At 37.6% G+C, this 26,576-nt stretch overlaps 1 protein-coding gene across 1 annotated transcript; it reads right to left on the bottom strand.

Moving 5' to 3' along the window:
* Positions 1-24,770: 24,770 nt before the first annotated feature.
* On the bottom strand, positions 24,771-25,757 carry LOC125828331 (uncharacterized). Its single transcript, XM_049507646.1, has 2 exons — positions 25,647-25,757; positions 24,771-25,010 (listed from the first exon to the last, which is right to left on the bottom strand). Exons 1-2 carry the CDS (start codon positions 25,755-25,757, stop codon positions 24,771-24,773), a joined length of 351 nt encoding a protein of 116 aa, XP_049363603.1.
* Positions 25,758-26,576: the final 819 nt, after the last annotated feature.

Here is a 26,576-nt window from a genome sequence, read left to right as displayed (position 1 = left end):
CAAGATATGAAGTATGATTATGCATGTGAATTACACTTATGACTTCTTAATGGGTTTGCTTAGTATATCTGGGGGTATGGGACTCCATGTGTACATTGCACAAGTGAGTTTGTGAAGGGGTTGTGAGGGTGGTTTACCTATGATATGAACTAAATGGGTTATGACTAATGATGTAGTAAATGAATGAGTCCTTATATGATGTTATGAAGTATGTTGGTCTTATGTCTAATGTTAAATGGAGATGTTATGACTTGTTGAAGGTAATGTATTGTATGCATTGAATGTGCCTAAATTATTATAAGTGGCTCTATGTGCTATTATGAATGGTTTCCGTGTGTATGATGATGTATGTGGTTTATATTGTGCCTATTGTACTAAATGTTCATGAAGTTTCTCTAAAAAGGCATGATGCATAGTTCCAACTAAATGACCTTTTAAAAGCATGTTTTGCATGGTTATCATACTTAGTGTATTCTTGTACTAACACCATTCTTCTTCATCTTTTTACACCAAGTGTAGGTGGTGGTGGCGGCTAAAGGGTCTTTCCTAGAAGTGATGAGCTTGGCTTACTATTCCCAAGCTGGGGTGTGTCCTTAAAGATTCAAGGACCTTTATGTTAAAGAGTTTCCTTAAGTTCTATGTACTAGATAGTAGTTTCTTTTGTATTGTAAGGGTTGTGTCCCTATTGTGTTGTAGTCATGTTTTGAGATGGCTACCTTGAGACGTAGTACTCCGATTTTGTATTAAATGTTTAATGACGTGCCTTTTATGTCTTGTGTTATATTATGAAAAAGTTTTAAATTTTTTACTATTTTTCTATGAAAAATGCTATGACGAATACTAAGGGCTTCTATAAGACCTCCGATAGGTCGAATAAGCCGGTAACGACTAGGGGGTGCTCTCGGGTCATTACAATACCCTGACAAAGTATAGGATAGTTCTGGAAGCATGGGCTAGACGTTGTATCATCACATAGCTCATAGTGATGATTTTTTATTAGAGAATCTCCCAAAGAGTTGTATTTTTATATACAAAACTGAGTTATTATTGTATTTTTCAATACATTCAGTTGCTATCTACTATTTTAAAAGCTTTTCTTTATATTGCATCTTTATCTTTACTTTATACAGAATGAGTTGAGTTGAATTGAGACGAGGTAAGTGCTTCTTTCAGTTCCAGTTCAAGCTTATGTCTTGTTTTAGATTTCCCCTCACATGCTCGTACATTCCATGTACTAACACCATTTGGCCTGCATCATTTTATGGTGTAGATACAGGTAATCAGGATCAGCATCGAGCACTTTGTTGATCTGGTCAAGTTCCAGAGTTATTTGGTGAGCCCCTTGCTTCCGGAGGATCCCCTTTTTTGTTTTATTATTTCATTTTTGTTAGGATGATCGGGGGTCTTGTCCTATATTCCCTCATACATAGAGGCTTCATAGATACATAAACACTAGTTCATGAGTCTTTTCATTTTAATTCATTTATGTTGAGACTTGAGTTGCCACTTTGGCTAGTTGAATGTTTATTTTAAAAACATTCTAACTTATCAATTGAGTTACAATTTACTTTTTAAAGTGTTTTATTATGAGTAACTCTTCCCTAAGAGTTAAGCCAGTCAATGGGTTACCTTGGGGCCATCAATGGTTCTCAAGTGCCGGCCAAGTCTAGTGTGTAGGTTCGGGGCGTGAAATGAAAATAGACATTTAAAGATAAAAATATTTAAACTCGTAGAGGGTAAAAATCATATGTCTCTAATTTCAAGCATAAAAGGCAAGTAGGAGATTCCCCCAACAATATCATCATGAAATTCCGTATGGGTTCTTCGTGGGTGAGGGACTCCAACAACTTTTTAAAATGTATTTTTGTAATCTGTTTGGAAATATAAATTTATATTTTATATATTTTTCTAATATACCAAAGGATCTCATGTAATACCTTTGATTTGGAAAAGAAGGAAAATGCAGTTTTGGCTGGTGTCTGTGTCTACGGGTCCCTTCTATGGGCCGTAAATGGCAACTTATGTCGTGGGATAATCAGTTTTAAAAATTGAATTCCAATGCGCCTTTATGGTCCACCAGGACGGTCCATCAATATTTGTATGAGTGAAAAATGTGTCTCGTAGGTGAGTGCAAGACTTGGAGAAATTTAGGGGTTCAAAGTTAGGTCCTACGGTTGGTATGGATGGTTCGTAAAAAGACCTACAAGCCGTAGATAGGCTTCTGTCAACATTGAGTAACATTTGAATTCCCAGTAGTCTATTTATGGTTGACCAGTACGGTCCGTAGGTTCAACGTAGATGGGGACCAACATTTATGTTAAAGGAGATTTTGGGTCTTTTCCTAGTTATGTTAACCCAATACAATGTCATTATACCTTCTATCCTAAGACCTATATAAAGCTTTTAAGCCCCCAATTTACCTGTTGGAACTCATTATCCTAAATTCCCAAAACTTGATCAAATTCATCTTCCCAAATTCTCTCAATTCTAAGCAAGAAGAAGAAGAGCTAGCGTTCCATTCAAGTCTCCAATTCACCATCTTTCTTGGGATTTTAAAATCAAGGTAATTTAGTATTATCGTATGGAGTCCTTTCCTTCATAGGTTTCTTAAATTCTCCAATTTTACAAAGCTAGATTTCTCAATCAAAGTTACAGTTTTATTCCATGTTCATGGGCTCTTAACAATCTTGATCAAATTGATTTTTTTTCTATATATTTATTCATGAATTGAGGTAATTACATGTTTTTTTGTTAAATTCCTATGAACCCATGCAAGCCCCATGAGTTTTAGACTATGAGCTCATGATTTTGTTTATGAACTATGAATTATGAATTTATAAAAGATATTCATGTCCTTTATATGGAATTGATATGAATGATTTGAGGTTGCTTTGAGTAAAGAATCAATGTACTTGTCGTGAAAGGTATATCTCACATGAGAATTCATACGGTTGAAATACTTTCTAAACTAAATTTGAATCAAGACTTAGGAGTCATTCTAATATGAAATCTAGCTTGGATTGACTACTTACTTGTTCCTTTCCATGGATAATAAGGATGAATATTATTAATGGCTATTCTCTAGGATGTATGCTTAGCACTGAGTTGCCTAGTGGTGAGTACCCATGTCCTATAACTATGTGCCACCATAGGTTTATATTAGATAAACATAAGCTAGTGGATCCACTTTAGCTCAAGTTCAAGGTTCTTACCTTGGAAATTAAGGACATCTCTTTTTGGTATGGGATAGACACCGGATTCCATGCTATAGCTCACATGGAGTATGCCGGTTAATGGTCAACTTCCAACAATAATAAACTAAGGTGACTCTCTAAAAGTATCTCAAATGTGTATTAAAGATGTTTAACTTGCATTCACCATGATTATGACTTAGGTTTTCTAACATGTTAATTTATGATTTAGTTTGGTCATTGTATATCATATAAAGTCTTTTTTTAGCATGATTTCATAACTCGTATGCATTTCTATCATACTTAGTACATTTCATATACTAATGCATACTTCTGTATACATTCTTTCACTAATGTTAGGTCCTGTGGTCCTATTCCGCACACTCATGGCTAGTTGATTCTTTTGAGCTTTTGAACACTGGTGAGTCCTAACGTTTCGAGGTTTAAGACACATTTATTGCTTTGTGTCATTTTCATTTCGGACTTCTATGTGATGTATGGTTTACATCCCAATCATTTTCCTTATGATATATTAGATGACTTTGAGACTTATGTTAGACTTCCACTTTTCAAACTTTTTATGATATAAAAATGTCTTTGAATTCATTTAAATTTTAATATCTTGTATGATGTATGCTAAGTGGATTGCGTAGGGCCTCTCAAAGTTTTATACGCCATGTTATACCTAGGGTATACATTGGGTCATATGAAACTTTGTATCAAAGCACAAGGCTTAAAAAGGTCCTAGGAAGTCTCTAAGCAATGTCAAGTAGAGTTCTATTCATAAGTGTGAAGCATGCCACATTTATGAATGAGAAGTTATAAGTTGGTTAGGAAACTCAACCACTTTCATTACTCTAAAAGTCGTGTGATAGCGTGTAACTCTATATGTCTCTCTCCTAATCCATATCCGATGCTTTTCAAGATATGGCCCCTCGAAGAGCATACATTAGGAGGAATGAGAATGTGGAATGGGAAGATCCTCAAGCTTGTCAAGAATGTCCTCAATTTCCGATAGACCCTTTTGTTGAATAAATGACTAATCTAGAGTTTAGAGCTGCCTTTCAAGTGTTGGCTTAAGCCAATAGGGAGTCGTTGGTCCCCGTGAACCCAAATGTGGGTACGATGGAAACTAGAGTGAGGGACTTCTCTAGGATGAATCCTCTGGAATTTCATGGTTACAAAAATGAGGAACATCCTCAAGAGTCCATTGATGATGTGTTTAATGTAGTGATGATAATGGGAGTGATGCCAATGTCAATATAGAGATTTATGATATGTCTTTTTGAGAAGCTTATTTGTTTTCATCTTGTCAAACCTTGCAAGATGATGTATGAATATGATACATGAAATAAGTTAAGCACTGATGTAAAGGAAATTAATCATTGAATTAAATTCATCAGTAATTTAATTTATTGATTAGTATCTTTAATCTTAACATGGGGAATTACATAAGTGTTTAATGGGGAATTTAATAATATAATTAGAGGAGTGTAATTACAAATTTCTAGTACAATGATTTTAAATTTATCATGGTAAGAACAATTTAAATTAGTTATTCAAAGTTATTTTCATTATAGGAAGTTTGAGTAATTAATTTTGAACACATCTATCGCACGTGTATTACAAGTTTATTAAGATTTTGAATAATAACATAAAATTATTAAAGCACTTTTTTTGTATAGTTACAAAAATTCATAAAATGTAAATTCATGAATATTATACTTGAACAACTAAAAATTGCTTCAAAAACAACGGACGACGTGGTTTGTTTTCCTAAAAATGACAGAAATGGTGGAGGTCTATTAATAATGAGGGAAGACAAAACTATATTATTTCCCAGTGCTCATCTAAGGTGATGAAGATGAATATTGCAGCTGATTTTGTTTAATCCTTCATTAGGTACTCTTACTGTTTTATAGTCTAGGTTTAGGGTAAAGTGTAATGTATTTTTTAGGGTGTAATATTTCTAAAATACCCCTATGAATTTTGGATAATATCAAAAGAATTTTAGAAAAGAGTGGAATGTTCTTCTCCTATGGAATATTCTTTTAATAAATATTGAGATAAAATTTATCAGATGGCAACATGTCGTTGGGTTGATCTTTTGATAATTATTTTAAAAGTAAACTACAATAAAATAATACTTAAATGTTAAATATATGAAAACACAAATACCATACATTTTGTAATTTCCATTTTTCTCGCAAAATCAATAATAAAAGTATTATCTTAAAATACAACTATGTTTGTGATTTTCAATGCTCTCAAGTATAATCTACTAAAAATTGAAATAAATATAAAGAAAGATTAGGTTTGAAATAGACATTTAAAGCTAAAAATATGTTAAAACTCGTAGAGGGTAAACGACGTATGTCTCTAATTGCAAACTTCAAGGGCAAGCAGGAGATCCCCCCAACAATATCATCATGGAATTCCATATAGGTTCTTCGTGGGTGAGGGACTCCATCAATTTTTTGAAATGTATTTTTGTAATCTGTTTGGCTATATAAATTTATATTTTATATATTTTTCTAAAAATATTAATGGATCTCGTAAAACACCTAGGATTCAAAAAAGAAGGAAAATGCAGTCGTCTGGTGTCTGTGTCTACGGGTCCCATCTATGGGGCGTAGATGTCAACCGTAGGTCGTGGGAAATAAGTTTTAGAAAATCAAGTTTCAATACCCTTTTAATGGTCCACCAGGATGGTCCGTCAATATTTGTACAAGTGGTAGATAGGTCTCGTAGGTGAGTCCCAGACTTGCAGAAATTTTGAGCGTCGAATTTAGGTCCTATGGTTGGTATGTACGGTCTGTAAGAAGACCTACGAGCCGTACATAGGGTTCCGTCAACATTGAGTAACATTTGAATTCCCAGTAATCTATCTACGGTTCACCAGTATGGTCCATAGAAGGACCTATGAACCATAGGTTAAACCGTAGATGGGTCTCACTTCACGAATCAGGACACTACTTCGGTTCAAGTGCCAATGATCGCGTGTAGTGATATAACCCAACCAAGGATTGGGATCGTTCCCACAGGGAATGGTTTCGAGAATTAATAGAAAAATAAAATTTATTTCTAATCAATCATAGCTATAAACATTTTTGAATACAAACATACTAAATCTACTGGGTGACGCAAACGTCAATTATCAATAGGGAGTTTGTAGTTGATTAACAACTAAAATAGCGAAAATCTAAAGATGTGAATATAGGGAGACGAGATTCTTGGGATGTGATAGGAATACAGGATAAACTACACAATCGGGTGATTGTAATTGATAATCAATTGCTGAACATTTGTAACTAGGCTAGACTTTAGTGGGGATAAATTATTTCTCGAGCAACATACCCTGAATCAACTCGGTTTCTCTTAAATACCGAGTTTCCACTTTTAAGCACAACCTCCTCCTTAGCCCATTCACTCTCTCGAGCTGAATGTGTGGGAAAAGGCCTAGGATTCACTCTCTCGAGTTGAACCCATGACGACCCAATATCCACTTGCTATCGATTCAGTAATCTTTGTTTTAAAACCTCTCTCTCGAGCAAGCCAAAAACACTAAGATGAAATCGTATTAGCAACTATAACCCCATTAAGTTCAAATACAAATACTAAATGAAATCACATTTAAACAACAAAAAGACTAACAATAAGCAATACCCAATAGAAAATTTAACTCATATTCACAAAATCACACCCCAAGAATTGGGGTTTTAGCTAGACATAGAAAAAAGGAAGAAAATGATACCATATTGAAGTAACATCAACCGGGTAAGATTTATATTTACTTCAATCGAGTCAAAGATGGAGAATCTTCAACACCCACTTCCAATTTCATGGAATTGGAAGTCTTCAAATCTTCAAAAGCTAAGAACAAGGTCTCTCTACTTGAAACTTAGAAAATAAAATGTTGTATCTTAAATTGTATACTAAGATAAAAATTCAAACTAGTATTTATAGTTGTCAAAAAAATGTGCTGTGTAGTATCACTCGACGCAGTTAGTCAAAACCGCCGATGCACTCGGCGATCTGTCTTTGATCTGCTTCATCGCCTTTCAGCTTTTGCCTTCAGCATATTCGCATTCTGGATCATTGGGCGATATAGTACTGCTTCGCGGAACTGTTCGGTGACGCGCCGATTGCTCCTTTTCATCGCCGACTTGACCTTTTTCTTTCACGGCACAACATACTGGAACATTAGGAGAGGTTAAGGCCATTTGGTGACTTGCTGAATGCGTTAGGCGATCCTCAGGCCTTATTTTATTTGTCTTTTCAGCCGTTTTGTTCCCTTTTGCCAAGTAGTGTCCATGCTTTGCCTCAAACTCCAAATACTTGAGACTTAAGGATTTGCATCAGTTATTGAGACAAATATGCATTTGAGGACACTAATTCTAGTAAAATGAAGCCCTAAATGAGTCCAAATTGTGGACTCATCAGGGGCCAACATTTATTTTATAGGGGATTTTTGGTCTTTTCCTAATTATGTGAACACAATAGTATGTCATTTTACCTTCTACCCTAAGCCCTGTATAAGGCTTTTTAAGCCCCCAGTTTACCTATTTGAACTCATTCTCCTAAATTCACAGAACTTGACCAAAATCAGCCTTCCAAATTCTCTAAGTCTAAGCAAGAAGAAAAAGATATATGGTTCCATTCAAGCCTCCAATTCACCATCTTTCTTGGGATTTCAACATCAAGGTATATTAGTGTTCACCTATGGAGTCCTTTCCCCCTTAGGGTTCTTAAATTCTCCAATTTTTCAAAGCTAGATTTCCTGATCAAAGTTACGTTTTTATTCCATATTCATAGGTTCTTAATAATATTGACCAAATTGCTTTTTTTTTTCTATCTATTTATGAGCGAATTGTGGTAATTACATGCTTTTGATTTAAATTCCTATGAACCCATGCAAGCCCCATGAGTTTTAGATTACAAACTCATGATTAAGTTTATGAACTATGAATTATAAATTTATGAAGATATTCATGTCTTTTAATGGAATTGATATGAATTATTTGAGGTTATTTTGAGTAAAGAAACATTGTTGTTGTTTTGAAAGGTTATTATAGCATGAAGAATTCATACGGTTGAAAGATTTTCTAAACTAAATTTGAATCAAGAGTTAGGAGTCATTCTAATACGAACTCTAGCTTGGATTGGCTACTTAATTGTACCTTTCCATGGATAATAAGGTTGAATATGATTAATGACTATTCCCTGGAATTTATGCTTAGAATTGAGTGGACTAGTGGTGATTACCCATGTCGCATAACTATGTGTCACCATAGGTTTGTCTTAGATAAACATTAGCTAGTGGATCCACTTTAGCTCAAGTTTATGGTTGTTGTTTGCGTAATCAAGACACAACTTTCGATGCAAGTGTCTACGATCGTACAATAGTTTAGTAACCCAACCAAGGGTTGGGATCGTCCCAAGAGAGTGCTTTTGAGAATTTATAGAAAAATAAAATTTCGTTCTAACTAGTCGTAGCTAAAGACAATAGCGAGTAAAAACATTGTAAATTAGAGAGGGCACACAAGAGTTTCAACTAACAATGGGAGAATTTTGTCACAAGGTAAAAACAACAAAATCAACAAGGATTTCTAAGCAATAAGAGGGGATCCTTGGGATTTGACGGGAATACGGGTTAAGCTAGATTATTGGGTACATGCTTTCGATAGAAGATTCATAGAGTAATTGTGACTAGGCTAAGCTTTAAGGGGGATAAGCTCTCTCCCAAGCAACTTAACTAGTTTCAAATGTGTTCCTCTCGCACACCAACTTGCCGCATGAAGACCAGCCTACGCCTTAACCCACTCACTCTCTCGAGCTGAGTGTGTGGATATGGGACTGGGGTTCAATCTCTCGAGCTGAACCTCATGTCGTCCCAGTCACACTGGCCATGAATCTAGTGGTCTTAGTTTTACGACCTCTCTCTCGAGCAAGCCGAAAACACATAAATAAACTTGTATTTGAAACTACAAATTCATTAAATTCATCCACAACCACTAAACCAAATCACAATTAAACTATGATTAAACTATCAGCAAGCAAGACCCAACAATTATCTTAACCCATATTCGCTAAATCACACCCCAAGAATTAGGGATTTTAGCCACACATTAAGAGATAGAAATTTATACCTAACTGAGCTTGCATTCAAATGGGTATGAATATTTATGTCTTGTTACATGCCAAGAATGAAGAATCCAAGAGACCCAAGTCCAAATCCTTGGAAATGAAACCCTCTTTTTCTTCATGTCATCAAAACCCTCTCAAAATTATAGCAAAAATATCAAAAAATACTATTCTATATGAAAATTATAATAATTGTTTCATACTAAAACTAAAACTCTAACTAGTATTTATAGTTTTCACATATTTGTGCTGCAACGGATTGTTCAGCGTCGTTAGTCAGAATCACTGATCAACTCTGCTATTCACCCTTTGCTGTAGTTCATCGCCATCTTGCACCAGCCATCAGCATGTTCGTGTTCTGGCTTATTGGGCGGCATGGTATTGCTTCGCGAATCTGGTCAGTGATGCGCCGACTACTCCCTTTATCCGCTGACTTGATCTTTTTTTAAGTTTAAGCACATTGGAACAAAAGGTGAAGTAAGACATTTCGGCGACTCACCAAGTGGACTTGACGATCCTGAGGTCTTCATTTTTTCGTTCTTTTCATCCTTTTCGTTCCTTTTTTGCGACATAGTGTCCATGGTTTCCTTTAAACTTCAAATACCTGAAATTGAAGGGTTTTCAACAGATATTGAGATAAAATAATCATTTAAGGACACAATTTCTATCAAAATATAGCCCTAAATGAGTTCATTTGTGGACTCATCAACACACCCAACTTAAAATTTTGGTTGTCCTCAAGCAAACTCAAGTTCAGCCGTTTAAAAATGTTGTCTCGAACAGTGCTACACAAGACTCAATCATGAATGCACACTACAAGACTCAATTTACTTATGCAAAGATCAAATGTGCACTCAAAGATTCAAGTTGTGACTCGCCAATATCAACAAATCTCATGCTCACAATACTTGCTTCAAATGCAAGTTCAAGCTCAACTATTGTGTTCAAATACCTTCACACAAAGAATGATTCCATATTCACACAAAAGGTTTCACAGTTTAAAGCATTGGAATAAGATGCAACGTTCACACTCACTAAGAAGAACATAATGCATAATTTTACCCATAGGTTTGCCCGTATTTTCCAATCAACATTTGTTTCAGCTCACTCAAGATTAACAAGGTCTTTTCAAGGATTGTAATGGGGCTGAGTGCAAAGGTTTGGTCATATAAGCGTAGTGACTTTCATCCTCATGAGATGTGGTGCTCACAACACTTCTTTCCCTTTTCCTTTATCATTTTCTTTAGTGCTCATGAGTCATCCTATTATTCGCTTCCCATGAATTGTTAGGAAACCCCATTTCTTTGGTACTTTATTCCACAACTTTCTTTTTCATTCTTTTTATTTTTATTTTTTTTGTCTTTTCTCTTCTTTTTTTTCTTTTTATTTTTTATTTTTTGATGGAGGGGTTCCATTTTTCTCAAAATCATGAGTAAGAGGAACTTTCTTGCACTTCTTGATTTGCCTTCCCTTTTCACCACACCCCCAACTTAGGCTTTTGGCCTAAGTTGGCTATTCAAACTAACCACAATTTCATGAGGATTATGGGTGATGATTTAAGAAAGGTCAAGTTTTCATCAAGTTTCTTCCAAAGAAAGGTAAGGCTCAAGGGGTGTTCAAGAGACAATCACACACTCACAAGCTAGGTCACAAAAGAGGTATATGTCAAATTGGTTAACATTTTTCGAAGTTTCCTAATATCATATCAAGAGATAACATCACTTGGTTGACCAGACCAACGGGGAAATTCTAGGATCTATCATGCATAGTTCACAGGTAAGCTCATAACACTAGGAATTTACAATATAAGTTAAACAAGACTCCACACTTTCACTAGTATGCAATGATCATCACAAGAGAATCAATTTGATACAAGGCTAGTCATAACAAGATGCAAAGAGTTCACATATTGTCTATGCAACTTCATTTGGTGTCATCGTAGTCGTACATTCATGTTCGTTCGATTGAGAGCACTATTCAAGTCATCGGTATTGATCAGAATCGAGACTCAATTTTTCACAAAAGAATAGCCACATTCAAGAGCATATAATGGGTGGTGAAAATGTGTGAAAAATTTTAAAAATTTCAAAAGGGTCAAAATCATTTTGCAATTAAAAACAAAAGGAGCCATAAGCTCAATAATCCGCAGAAAGCAGTTTTTTAATACAATAATAGCTCAAAGCCCAAATACATAAGCAAAAACACGAGTCACAAATAGCACACAAAAGGTGGGCTTCACCCCACCACAAATAAAAGCAATTTTTCCTCAAATTCAATTAACAAAATATCCAGAATTAAGATTAACGAAAGGCAGAGAAGGAGATAAAGAGGTGATCCTAGATAATCGGTTGCTCCATCTGTCTGGGCTTCAGTGCCCAGAGTGACCTCCAGAAGGACTAGCTTCATTGGATCCAACAGTAGGAGCTTTTGCCAAGGAAGCCTGTACAACAACATCTATTATGATTTCTTCAGTCTCGGCTATGTTGTCCGCTGCAGCTTCCTCAAACATATCATCGTCAGTCTCTGCCTCCAATTTGGGATTAGTTGTATGCTCCATTCCATCTGCATGTCCGGTGGTAGTTTGAGGCATTTCGAGCACATCTAAAATTTCCATTGTTCCAAAGATCATGGATATATCAGTGGACTTTAGGTAGTCCACATGTTTCTTTAGTTCTGCAATGGCGGCTTTTAAGGCAGTTACCTCCTCTTTCGCTCCTTGGTCGTACTCACACAGTTCTATCCTGGCCGCTAGAGAACTAATAGTAGTGCTCAGTGGTTTCACAACATCATCAAGGGCAGCCTGCATCATGCCTGGAATGGAGCTTTCTATGTTGGCAGTCCGACAATTAGCAGATTGGTCAAGCTGTCTCATCCGGATCAAGGATGCCTGAGTGATCGGCCTAGATGAGGTAACAACAATAGTAGGTTTGGCTGGTAATGAGGTAACAGAGGGACTTGGAGGGTCAGCAGGAGTGGTAATGACATCAGATATCCCTGAAGGCCTAGGGGTCAGAGTAGGCAAATATGCCTCTGCAGGTATAGATCCAATGGCCACAACTTCATTCTGTTTCTTTTCCACTTGGTCCTTATGATATTCGGCTTCGATCTTTCAGAGATAGGTGGAGGCGGTGGTAACCAATTCCATATCCTTATTTGCATCTCTAGGTACCCGAGCTTTTTTACACAATGCAGTGATTAATATCGGGAAAGGGAGTGATGTCTGGCTTTGCTTTGCAAGCATATGGATCTCGGAAGCAATAATCATCCCTAGATTTAACATGGTTTTCTCTATGATGCATCCAAGACAAGCTGCCTTGGCAAGGCGAAGGATTGATTCATTTTGTGATGGCATAATTGTGCTGCTGATGAACCCGAACCAGTATCTTACAAATATGTTCAGATCTTTCTTTTAAATCGAAACACCTTCTGCTAACCATTTCAGAGCATTATCAACTGAGATTAGTGTGGCTAACCACTTTTTCATTTCATCCAGCTTCTCTGTTCTGATCAAGTGCTGGAGTGATCATTAATTTTATCGGACATACCCAAGACTATGTTGATGGCCTTACTATCACAAGCTACCTTCATTTCTCTGACAACCACGTAGTCAACTGCTTTGAAAAACAATACTAGCCTATTCCGGTGAGGTACCAATGCACTGTATGCATTGTAAAATTCTCTGACCCAACTTGGTATATAAGAGCCACAGGGTTTTGTGAAGATTTGGAATTTGTGATATTTCAGGCAAATTATTTCAGGATACCTATCGATCACCCTATCTATGGACAACCATTTTTCCTCATTGATCATTCTCAGCCCCTCATACTTTAATCTATTTGTTGATTTACGTGGGGGGCCTTGTACTGGAGGTGCTAGTACTATTGCCTATTCTAAAAATAGAGGATTCGGAGTGGTGGATCGAGGATTTCTGATCTGAGATGGGTCGTTTAGCTGTTTAGATCGTAATTCATCCCTATGTGCCTCCATCAGTTCATCCTCATCTGAACCCATACTCTCACGAACATATGTTGTTGGGTCAATGGTGTAAAAGCCAGTACTATCAGAGCTTAGATCTGATAGCTCAACGGTTGTGTCCTTGCCCTTGCCTTTCCCACCAGTTGTGGAAAGTTTAGTGGTCTTGTTCCTGGATGCAATTGCATCCTCATTGAGCGTGATCCTTATTCTTTGTCACGGGGTGGTGTGTTTCTATCTGCTTTGTTAAGTTTAGTCATATCTGCAAAAGATTGGGAATAGTTAGGAGAGAAATCAAGTTGAAGCACATGCAATCTTTTGTAGGAAAACTTGTCAGGCCAATCGGCGAGTCGCCGAACCTCTTTGGTGAGCTAACTCAAGCTCGCCGAAAGGGTTGGTTTCAAATCATAGCAAGTCGGTGATGGGAAGGTATTTTCGGCGAATCACCGGCTACTTTCGGCGAGCATAGGTTTGTCCGCCGAAAGTTACAGTGCCTTAGGGGGTCATAATAGCATACAAAGGGCGATTAAGAGTACTTTCAGCGAGTCAACGAGTGCTTTCAGCGACCCATGGCTTCTCGCCGAAAGTTAAAGACTCAAACATCCAATTTGATACGATATTAAGGGCGAGATGGAGACATTGGGTGAACCGCCAAACGATTCAGTGAGCACGACCCAGCTCACCAAATGGCCCAACATGCCCATTTTCAATCCACTTTTTCGAATCCAATATTGCAAACCCCAAAAACAAAATCAAAGCATGCAGAAACGAAGTTCAACAAGACCCACACTACCCATTGCCCCGGGGTACTCAGATTTCTCCTGGATTTGCCTAATTTGTCCTTCTAACGATATTTTCTCTTAAGAGTGGTGTCACCCGCTCTATCTTTGAGAAATATTTTGACATTTAGCGCAAACGTGGGCTACTCAGACTTCACCCAGTAAATCTAACGACATGCAATCACAACCCAATTCATTAAAAAGCGCAAAAAATTACAGGTATTTGACAATCAAACAATGCGGGTAAGATTTTCAAATGAAAATAGGCATTTAAGCATTCTAATCCTATCAGAGAGGCCCAACACACATAAATAAGATACAATCATTACAAAAGAGTACAAACTTATTCGAAAATAAATTGGGGATCACAGAACTAAACTGTTGTGCCTATTAAAATGAGATTGAAAAGCTAGGCAGCGAAGAAATCCATTTCCGAACACAAATCAACTAACCAAAATACTATTATAATGCTAAAATAGGGAAAATACTACCTTGGTGTGAGTTTGTGAAGATTAAGAGCGAGGGAAAGTGAAGGATTTCAAATTCTAGGACTTTTGGCCATTATAAACCATCCAGTTCGTGCCCATTCGGTGACATTAGTCGCACTCGCCGATTCGACAGGCAACACGCTAAGTGGTCATTTGACTTCCCGAGTTTTACAGAACATTCAGTCAAAGTGAGTGTTCAACCGGCTGTCTTCATCGTGATCGCCAACCTGTTCGGCGATTCGCTTAATAGAACTATTAAGTCGCCAAACGCAATTTTTACCCACTCTCCCTACTTTAACCTCTACATTCAACACACCGTTATTTCTGAGACAACAATAAATCATTTAAAAAGGTTTGGGTTGCCTCCCAAACATTGACTTAGTCAATGTCATGGCACGACGCATGTCGGCTGTCAAATTCTATTTTTGGGGTTAGCCATAGTATCAATAGGCAACCCCCTATTTTATTGTAAGTGTAGATCGGGCGACGTATCACCCATAAGGTTCTCGAGCAGCTGGACAACTTTGGATTGAGACCAAATCAATTGCTTCATCCCTTCAATGTCTTCCTTCATTTCTTCCGGCTTTTTATCTTGCTCAGTTACCTTGTGGAGAATGATAGAGAGCATGCCCTCAAGGCGTTTAACCTCATTCTCCTTAGGACTTCTTCGCTCAGTTAGAGGTGTGTATTTATCCTTCCTTTTGTACTGGACTTCGATCTTCACCATATTTTTGGCCACCTCATCAATCTGAGTCATTACGGCGGCCAACATGAATTCTTTCTCTACCTCTTGGCGCGTTTCAGCCATTTAATAAAACAGTTGGGCTACTTTCACAGATGATTGTTTCGCAAGGCATCCCAGAATGAGTTGGTCGACGAACCTCTTGTTTCCAGGATCAAGACTTCCGTAGAAGTAGTCCAGGAATGCCATGCCAGGAATGTTATGAGTTGGGCATTGAGTGATCAGGTCATTAAACCTTTCCCATGACTTGTGGATCCGGTCACCTTCCGCTTGCTTGAAGGTGAGGATACGATCCCGGAACATCATTACCTCTAATGGAGGAAACCCCATTAGTTCCCGAGTACTGCTCGCCATGCTCGCTTCCTCTGCTTGAATACAGACAAACCAACAAAACAAAATTAAAAATTAAATTAGTAAACTACAACTAAGAAGAACAAAAATTCTATTAACTAAAAATTCACAAATAACACCATTCCCCTACAACGGTGCCATTTTGATGTTTGTGTAATCAAGACACAACATCCGATGCAAGTGTCTATCATAGTACAATAATTTAGTAACCCAACCAAGGGTTTGCATCGTCCCAAGAGGGTGGTTTTAAGAATTTATAGAAAAATAAAATTTCATTTTAACTAGGCATAGCTAAAGCCATTAACGAGTAAAAACATTGTAAATTAGAGGGGGGATACAAGAGTGTCAACAACCAATGGGGGAATTTCTTCACAAGTAAGGTAAAAACAGCAAAATCAACAAGGGTTTCTAAGCAATGAGAGGGGATCCATGGGATGTGATGGGAATACGGGTTAAGCTAGATTATTGGGTACATGATTTTGATAAAAGATTCATAGAATAATTGTGACTAGGCTAAGCTTTAAGGGGGATAAGCTCTCTCTCGAGCAACTTACCCCATTTCAAATGCGTTCCTCTCGAACACCCACTTGCTGCATGAACACCAGCCTATGCCTTAAGCCACTCACTCCCTCGAGCTGAGTGTGTGGATATAGGACTAGGGTTCACTCTCTCGAGCTGAACCTCATGTCGACCCACTCACACTGGACATCAATCTCGTGGTCTTAGTTTTACGACCTCTCTCTCGAGCAAGCCAAAAACACATAAATAAACTTGTATTTGCAACTACAAATTCATTAAATTCATCCATAACCACTAAATGAAATCACAATTATACTACGGTTAAACTATAAGAGAGCAAGACCCAACAACTATCTTAACCCATATTCGCTAAATCACACCCCAAGAATTAGGGTTTTTAGCCACACATCAATAGATATAAATTTATACCTAAATGAGCTTTCATTCAAATGGGTATGAATATTTAAGTCTTGTTACAGGCCACGAATGAAGAATCCAAGAGAACCAAGTCCAAATCCTTGGAGATGAAACCCTCTTTTTCTTCAAAGTCTTTAAATCTTCAAAACCCTCTCAAACATAGATCAAAAATATCAAAAAGTACTATCCTATATGAAAATTATAATAATTGTTTCATACTAAAACTAAAAATCTAACTAGTATTTATAGTTTTCACATATTTATGCTGCAGCGGATTGTTCGGCATCGTTAGTCGAAATCGCCGATCAACTCGGCAATTCGCCCTTTAGTGTAGTTCATTGCCATCTTGCACCAGCCTTCAATATCGTCGTGCTCTGGGTTATTGTTCGGCATGGTACTACTTCACGGAACTACTCGGTGATGCACCGACTGCTTCCTTTTTCCGCCGACTTGATCCTTTTTTTCAGGGCTCACACATTAGAACAAAAGGCGAAGTAAGACCTTTCGGCGACTCACCAAGTGCACTTGGCGATCCTCAGGACTTCATTTTTTCGTTCTTTTAAGCCTTTTCGTTCCTTTTTGCGACATAATGTCCATTCTTTCCTTCAAACTCCAAATACCTGAAACTTAACGGTTTTCATCAGATATTGAGATAAAATAGGCATTTGATGACACAATTTCTATTAAAATATTGCCCTAAATGAGTCCAATTTGTGGACTCATCAATGGTTCATACCTTGGAAAGTAAGGACATTTCTTTTCGGTGTTGATTAGACATCGGATTCCATGTTATAGTTCACATGGTCTATGTTGGTTAATGGTCAACTTCCAACAATAATAAAGTAGTGTTACTGTCTTAAGTTATCTCAAATCTGTATTATAGATGTTTAACTTGCATTCACCATGATTATGACTTAGGTTTTCTAAAATGTTAATTTGTAATTTTGTTTGGTCATTACATGACATATAAAGTATTTTTTAGCATGATTTAGTAACTTGTATGCATTGCTATCATACTTTGTACATTTCATATACTAATCCATACTTGTTCCAATATTCTTTCACTAATGTAGGGTCCGACACTCCTATTCCGCACACTCATGGCTAGTTGATCCTTTTGAGCTTCTTAACATTGGTGAGTCCTCATGTTTCGAGGATAGAGACTCTTTTATTGCTTTGTGTCATTTTCATTCCGGACCTGTATGTGATGTATGGGTTACGTCCCAATCACTTTTCTTATTATATATTAGATGACCTTGAGCCTTATGTTAGATTTCCACTTTTTCAAACTCTTTATGATATAAAACTGTCTTTCAATTTATTTAAATTTTATTATCTTATATGATATATGATAAGTGACTTGTGTAGGGCCTCTCGAGGTTCTATACGCTATGTTACGCCTATGGTATATGTTGGGTTATATGAAACTTTGTATCAGAGGACAATGTTTAAAAAGGTCATAGGAAGTCTCTAAACCATGTCAAGAAGATTCTTGTTCATAAGTGTAAAGCATGCCACATTTATGAATAAGAAGTTATAAGATGGTTAGGAAACTCGACTTATTTCATTACTCCAAAAGTTGTACGATAGAGCGTAACTCTATATGTCTCTCTCCTAATCCTTACCGGATGATTTTCAGGATATGGCCCATCGAAGAGCATACATTAGGAGGAATGAGAATGTGGAACGGGAAGCTCCTCAAACTTCTTAAGAATCTCCTCAAGTTTCAGTCAACCCTTCGGCTGAACAAGTGACTAATGCGGAGTTTAGAGCTGCCTTTCAAGTGTTGGCTTAAACCAATAGAGAATGTTTTCTCCCTGTGAACCCAAATGTGGGTACGGCAGCAACTAGAGTGAGGGACTTCTCTAGGATGAATCCTCCTGATTTTGATGCTTACAAAGTTGAAGAACATCCTCAAGAGCTCATTGAGTATGTGTTTAAGGTGTTGATGATCATGGGAGTGATGTCGATGTCGATATAGAGATTGATGATATGTCTTTCTAAGAAGCTTATATGTTTTCATCAGGTCAAACCTTGCAAGTGTATTTATGAATATGATACATGAAATAAGTTAAGCAGTGCTCTGAAGGAAATTAATCATTGAATTAAATTCGTTAGTAAAATAATTTATTGATTAGTATCTTTAATTTTAACATGGAGAATTAAATAAGTGTTTCATGGAGAATTTCATATTATAAATGAGGAGTATAATTACAATTTTTTAGTGGAATGATTAGTAATATATCATGGTACGAATAATTCAAATTAATTATTTGAAGTTATTTTCATAACAGGAAGTCTCAGCAATTAATATTGAACACAAATGTCGCATGTGTATTACAAGTTATTCAGTACAAGACTTTGAATAATAACATAAAATTATTCAAAGACATTTTTTGTAACTAAAATTAAATTCATGAATATTATACTTTAACAAGTAAAAATTGTTTCCAAAATGACGGACGACGCGGTTTGATTTCCTTAAAACGACATAAAAGCAACATTATCAGTTTCATGTCTTTTGTACTCGTCTTTTTTGAAAAACGGATGGACTATGTCATTTCTTCCTCTCTTTTCATAAAAAAAATAGTTTTTTCTTAAGTGACAGACATATTGTCATAATCAAAGTAACACATTTATGAAATTTTATTTTACTAAAAATTTCATTAATCTTATGGTATTATTCAGAATTTTTACAAAATTATATTGGAATACACTTACCTCAGACATGTAGCACACATGTTCAATACATAGTGTCACAACCCAGACCGTCGTGATTGGGATCCACACTAACCCTCTGATGGGAGAACAACTACAACAACCCAAACTAAGAAACTCAACTAAAAACTAAGGCATTTAAAGATACGGAAGCAAGTTTAAATGTCTAATAAAAGAAAAATAGGGAGTTCCCATAAACTCCAAACAAAAGTCTAATCAAAACAAATGCGGAATAATACCTAGAACTTGAAAGTCAACGGAGCAAAACATCTAAAGTACAACAAGTCTAAGAAAATGGATACAACCCAATTAAACATAAGAAATACTAATGCACTAGTCTAAGTCTGAAATGGGGACATAAACGAAAAGGGAACTCATGGCAGCCCGGAAGAACAGGCTCACCCTTGAATTCGAACGATCACTGATATTCTAAACGGGGTTTGTCAATAGCCTTCGGAAGATGCCCTGTTCTCAACAAATAAAGAGCAAGTGTAGTATCAGTACACAACCATCGTGTACTGGTAGGATCACACAACTATCCCACTAAGTGGAACATACATAAGCCATTACAACATAATAATAACAGGCATACACTGAATATATACAATATCATTATCATTTATGATTAACGATCAAGTTCACAATTCTCAAATTACACAGTTATGTCAAGTCAATGGTCCACTCATGGAACCCATACCCAAACTGTTAGTGTACCAGTACGTGGTACCGATGCCAAGTTAACGTGTCAGATCATGACACCCGTTCTAATATTTATGCCGGTACGTGGCAACTGATCCCAGTTAGTGTGTCAGAACACAACACCCGATCTATTTAACAATCCACAATCACAATCACAAGCATATTGTCATAATCATACAATCAAGTTATAATTCATGGCATTCAATCATTCAACTATCCTCATTTACGATTTGTGTGATCAATAATGCAACATTCACATACATACATGCATCATAATGAAGCAAGAACAAACATATATTACACAACATGAAATCACAACCATCACCTACCTCGAACAATGCTTGAATCCCCTTTCTGCTTGTTCTTGGTTTACAAACAATCATAATATTACAAGGATTAATAAAAAAGACTCAATTACCCAGATTCTAATCAATAATATCAACCCTAAATCAAACCCTTGATCCCCATACCCAGATTAGGGTTTTTTCCACCATAATTTCCAGATCAAAACCTTCTCGAATCGATAATTACCCACTAGTTTACATTCTACGGATCAAAAAATGGATTACGAGAGTTAAAACCTTACCTTTAACCTTAATAATGGTGAAAAATGGTCAAGAACTCACCTGGGGTCGTCTCCTAGCTCTCAAATTTGAAAAGTGCAAATCAAAATGATTTTGGGGTTTATTTCCGACTTAAATCACGATTGTCCCATTGTGGCTGCCTCCAACCCCCACATCGGCCTCGCCCTGGCGGAATGAATCCCACCACATCGTCTTGCACAGAAATGGAATGTCGAATTAAGAGCTCAAAACCCCCATTTCACAACACACCTTCATCCCACGACACTCAGAAAATACCCGTTCATGCTAAGATTAATTCTTGGAGTTCTTCTCTCCCGAATTCAATTCAATAAAGTTTTACGGGTTCCTTGACTTCTTAGCTATCTACTCATGTGATAAAAATCATATTTAGATTACCCAATTGTTACCAGAATTGCCTAGACCTTACTGACTCCGATTTTGTCCAAATCTGGACTAGGTTGGGAAATTCCAAGTTACTATGAAAAAGTTTTCCGGCCCAAAAAATATTTCCGTTGGCTTTTCTATAATGAAGAAAATAGGTCGTTACAATAGATACCAAATTACCCATCACTCATCCCCGAGTAACAAACTAGGAAAATGGGCTAAAGTAAGAATGGAGTAGTACCTAATCGACAAACAACTGGGGATACTTGTCTCGCATGTCCTTCTCGATCCCCCAAGTAGCTTCCTAAACTGGGCGATTCTTCCATTGAACTTTCATGGACTTAATCTCTTTGGTCCTCAGCTTTCAGATGTCACGATCAAGAATTGCAATCGGTTTCTTCCCATACTGAAGGTCTTTGTCTAACACAACTGAGTCTCATTTTATGATGTAATCCCCGTCACCATGATATCTCTTCAACGTGGACACATGAAATACCGGATGAACTCTTAATAGGTTAAGAGGTAAAGCCAATCTATAAGCCAATGGGCCTACATATTCAATGACCTCAAAGGGACAAATGTATCATGGACTTAACTTGCCCTCCTTGGAGAAATATCATCACCCCTTTCATGGGTGATACCTTAAGAAGAACATTCTCCCCAGCATAAAATGCCATGTCTCTTACCTTATGGTCTGCATACGTCTTTTGTCTACTCTGGGATACTAACAACTTAGCTTGAATACTCATCACCTTATATTGAGCATCCTTCACTAAATCAACCCCCAAAGGTTTCACATCTCCATCCTCGTACTATCGTATGGGTGGTCTACATCCCTTCCCATAAAGTGCCTCAAATGGTGTCATATCAATGCTGGAGTGATAACTATTATTATAGGAGAACTCACACAATGGTAGAAACTTATCCCAAAGTCCTCCAAAATTAATCACACATGCCCTCAACATGTCTTCTAACACTTGAATAGTCCTCTCTGACTGCCCATCCGTCTGTGGATGGAAAGTTGTGCTAAAAGTGTGTTTTGTGCCCAATTCATCATGTAACTTCCTCCAAAACTTGGATGTGAATTGCGTACCACGGTCTGAGAAGATAGAAAGGGGCACCCCGTGCAACCTCACTATCTCATTCACATAAACCTTAGCCAATTGTTCAACATTATAATCTATTCTGATCGGAATAAAATGGGGTGACTTAGAATATATGTCAACCACTACCCAAATAGAATCAAACATCCTCAAAGTCTTGGGAAGACCAATCGCGAAATTCATAGCAATCCTTTCCCACTTACATTCTGGAATTTGTATTCTTTGAAGAAAACCTGCAGGTTTTCTTCATGCCAGGCCACCAATAAACTCTCTTCAAATCTCAGTACATCATAGTCACACCAGATGAATAGAATATCGTGAGCCATAGGATTTTGTCAACAATTTTTGAATCAAGTCATTGACTCAAGGAACACAAATCCTTCCTTTGAAACTGACCATACCTTCCGCATTAAGAGTGGTGTCTTTTGCCTTACCAATCACAATCTTCTTTCTAAGCTCATTCAAATTTTTATCCTCAAATTGTTTGGCCTTGATCTCCTCAATGAACGTGGCCCTAACCTAAATGGAAGTTAACACCCCACCCTTTTTTGAGATGCCCAACTACATGAATTCAGACTCTAAGGTCTGGATTTCCTTAGCCAAAGGTCGCTTAGTTACACTAAAGCAAGCTAAACTACCCATAATCACCGTTTTTCGACTCAAAGTGTCAGCCACTACATTAGCCTTGCCCGAATAGTATTGAATGGTGACATAATAATCCTTAAGTAACTCCATCCACCTTATGTGTCTCAAATTCAAATCCTTTTGAGTGAATACATGTTGTACACTGCGATGATCAGTAAACACCTTACACTTGCCACCATAAAGATAATGCTACCAGATCTTAAGAGTAAACACTACCGCTGCCAACTCCAAATCATGTGTTGGATAATTCCTCTGATGCACCATCAACTGTCGTGATGCATAAGCTATAACATTCTTATCCTGCATTAACACAGCACCCAAACCCGAATATGAAGCATCACAATAAGCTATAAAATCCTTACATTCAAAGGGTAGTGCTAGAATAGGTACGGTGGGTAAAAGACTCTTGAGCTTTTGAAAGCTCTCCTCGCATTTTTCAGTCCATTCAAATGTTATCTCCTATTTGGTCAAATTTGTCAAATGTGTCACAATAGAAGAAAAGTTTTTCACAAATCGACGATAGTAGCTAGCGTGCCCCACAAAACTCCTAACTTCCATCAAAAGAACTAGGACGAACCCAATTCTTAACCGCCTCAATCGTTTGCGGATCTACCATTGGCCCTTCTTTTGATACCACATGCCCCAAAAAGGCAACCAAAGTAAACCAAAATTTACACTTAGAAAATTTTGCATACAACTTTTGTTTCCCAAAAACATTCACAACAAAACAAAGATGGTCGACATGTTCTTTCTCACTTTTCAAATAAACCAATATATCATCAATAAAGACTATGACAAACGAATCATGAAATGGTTTGAACACACTATTCATCAAACTTATGAACGCTACAGGTGCATTTGTAAACCCAAACGAGATAACTAGAAACTCATAGTGCCCATAGCAGATTCTAAACATCGTCTTAGGCACATCCTCAGGCCTAATCTTTAACTGATGGTAACCAGACCTTAGAGAAAACTGATGTGCCTTGCAAGTGGTCAAAAAGATCATCTATCCTAGGCAATGGGTACTTGTTTAAATGGTGACCCTATTCAATTGTCGGTAATCTATACACATCCTCATACTACCATCGATTTTCTTAACAAACAATAAATGAGAACCCCACGGGGAAGCACTAGGACGAATGAATCATTATTAAGAAGTTCTTGTATTTGAGCCTTAAGGTCTCTTAATTCTGTCGGAGCCATGCGATATGGAGGGATATAAATGGGGCGGGTACCAGGTTCAAAATCAATGCAGAAATCTATATCTCTATCCAGAGATATAGCAGACAAATCAGTAGGAAACATTTCTCTAAGTTTTGACACCACATGGATGGACTCAATAGATGGTGACTCAACCTCAACATCCCGAATATGAGCCAAATAAGCCAAACAACTCTTCCCTACCAGTTTCCTAACCCAAATGGAGGATATGATCTTAGCTTGCTTAGGCTTGTACCCCCTTCCCACTATAACTTTTCCCTTCCCAGAATTTCTAGAGTCACAGACTTAGTATTACAATTAAACACAACATAATTGGGGGACAACCAAGTCATCCCTAAGATTGAATCAAAGTCAGTAATATCCAAAATCACCAAATCAACCTAAGTCTGGAAACCCATATAAGAAATAGGACAATCACGATAACCATGGGTGACTATGGCTGAATCTTCCAAAAACATGGATGGGGGCATCAAGTATATCACAAATCATAACATATTTTGTGGCAAATCACAAGGACACATAAGAATAAGTAGATTCCGGATCAAATAACACATTAGTCATTCGGTCACAGTTAAGAATAGTACATGTTATCATTGCCTCAGATGCCTCCGCCTCTGTCTTGCCCGAAAAGGCATAACATTGAGCCTTGTCATTTTGATGGGCGACTTGTCTGCTTGACTGCACTGCACCTCTGCTTTCTTTACCATTTCCCCTACCTCAGCGGCTTCATTGATTCCCTTCTTACCAACATTATGAATGCCCTCGACCATTTAGTACCATTTCCCACGGGTACCACTCTCTAGACTGCTCTTATGCGAAATCCGACATGCACAGGTGGGGACAATCTCTGCTCATATGCCCAGATTCTCCACAGTTGTAACAAGTACGATTAAAAGATGGCCTGCTGCCCACCGAAGGTGTGGCTCCCTGGCAATCTTGAATCAAATTCTGAGGTGATGTTCTGGAGTAATTACTTGTAGAAGCGGGCATAGCAGACTGATTTGGTCGAGTTACAAGAGTCGGCCTTCCTGAACCTCTAGAGTAAGCACCCTGAAAGTTGCCTAAATTCTTGGCTTTCTTAGCCACTGCCTTAGCCTGACCGTCTCACCTCACCCCTTCCACTTTCTTCACCAAATCTGTTACCTCATTGAACCTTTTTCCTACAGAGGTTATGTGAACAGACAATACCTGTAACTTAGAGTTTAGTCCCTTAACAAATAATAGGATCCTCTCCTCCTCAGTAGTCACCAATTGCGTAGCATATCTAGACAAAGCATGGAACTTTTCCTCATAAGCAGCCACAAACATACCACCTTGCTCCAAAGCCATGAACTTATCCTTCTTACGATCCCTCAAGGTTCGAGGCATATATTTCTCCAAAAATAAAGCATGAAACTGGGTCCAAGTAAGTGGGGGTAAAGTTGAATATCTACATTCCACATAAGATTTCCACCACTGCTTAGCCTCACCATGAAGTTGAAAAGTCACAAACTCAACGTCGTGCTGATGGACAATTCCCAACTTATGAAGCCTCTCATAGCAATCTAAAATGAACTCATATGTGGCCTAACTCTCACAACCATGGAACACATGCGGTTTTAATTTCAAGAACTTAGTCAACATATCATGTTCATTATCAGTCATAACAGGACTCAACAAAGGACAGAAGAAAGCATTGTTACTTACAGTTCCACCCACCTTGGGGATAGTGATAGCAATAGGGGGATTGGGGGAAGCTTGAGTTGCTTGAACAGTGGGAAGCACTCCAGTAGTAACCAATCCTTTCAAGAACGACATGATTTGTTGAGCTAACACTAGGTCTTAGGGAGGAATACATATAGTCTCAGCTTGTACCTCTTCCTCTTGTCCAACATTCTCCTCTACCTCTTCATGGTGCGCATGATAGGCCTCATTTCTAGTAGTATCTCCAACCGGTGCTCCATCCCTATTAGGCGCCACCCTTCCTCAGACTCTACCCTTAGCTCTTTCTCTACCCCTACCTTGACGGCAACATCTTGCTACAGGTTCCTCAGCTGGAGAGTTGACGGGAGCTACGGGCTGACACCGTTGAACCTAGTGTTAACTATCTGTGGACATAAGAGTGAGGAGATTAGATACCAATTCGGATCACCAAATACCAATTGCAATCAAGTTATAGCATGAAAGGAGACAAGAGAAAACAGAGAAATTTCCTAAAGTCCTATAGACTGTTGAAGAAAAGTACAGACTTCTCCATACCATTCTGCAAGACTCTACTAGACTCGTTTTGGTACATCAAGTTCAACGAATTATACCTAGAACCTAAAAGTCAATGTACCAAAACATCTAAAGTTCAACAAGTCTAAGAAAATGGATACAACACAATTAAACATAAGAAATCCTAATGCACTAGTCTAAGTATGAAATGGGGACATAAACAAAAAGAGAACTCATGGAAGCCTAGATGAACTGGCTCACCCTTGAATTTGAACGATCACTGATCTTCTTAACGAGGTCTCTCAATAGCCGCCGCAAGATGCCATGTACATAGCAATGAAAGAGCAAGTGCAATATTAGTACACAACCACCGTGTACTGGTAGGATGACACAACTATCCCACTAAGTGCAACATATATA

This window comes from Solanum verrucosum, unplaced genomic scaffold, assembly GCF_900185275.1.
Source record: "Solanum verrucosum unplaced genomic scaffold, falcon-dt-bn FXZP01000048.1, whole genome shotgun sequence".
NCBI lineage: Eukaryota > Viridiplantae > Streptophyta > Magnoliopsida > Solanales > Solanaceae > Solanum > Solanum verrucosum.
Note: the sequence above shows the minus strand (reverse complement) of the source record. Positions and strands in the feature narration are given on the sequence as shown.

Excerpts from the sequence above, each read along its gene's own strand:
- LOC125828331 (XM_049507646.1), bottom strand. The coding sequence starts at position 25,757 with ATGTCGTTCTTGAAAGGATTGGTTACTACTGGAGTGCTTCCCACTGTT. Across the intron at positions 25,011-25,646 it reads TCCCCAAGGTGGGTGGAACT|GGTGCTTACTCTAGAGGTTC; the intron begins GTAAGTAACAAT and ends GGCAACTTTCAG.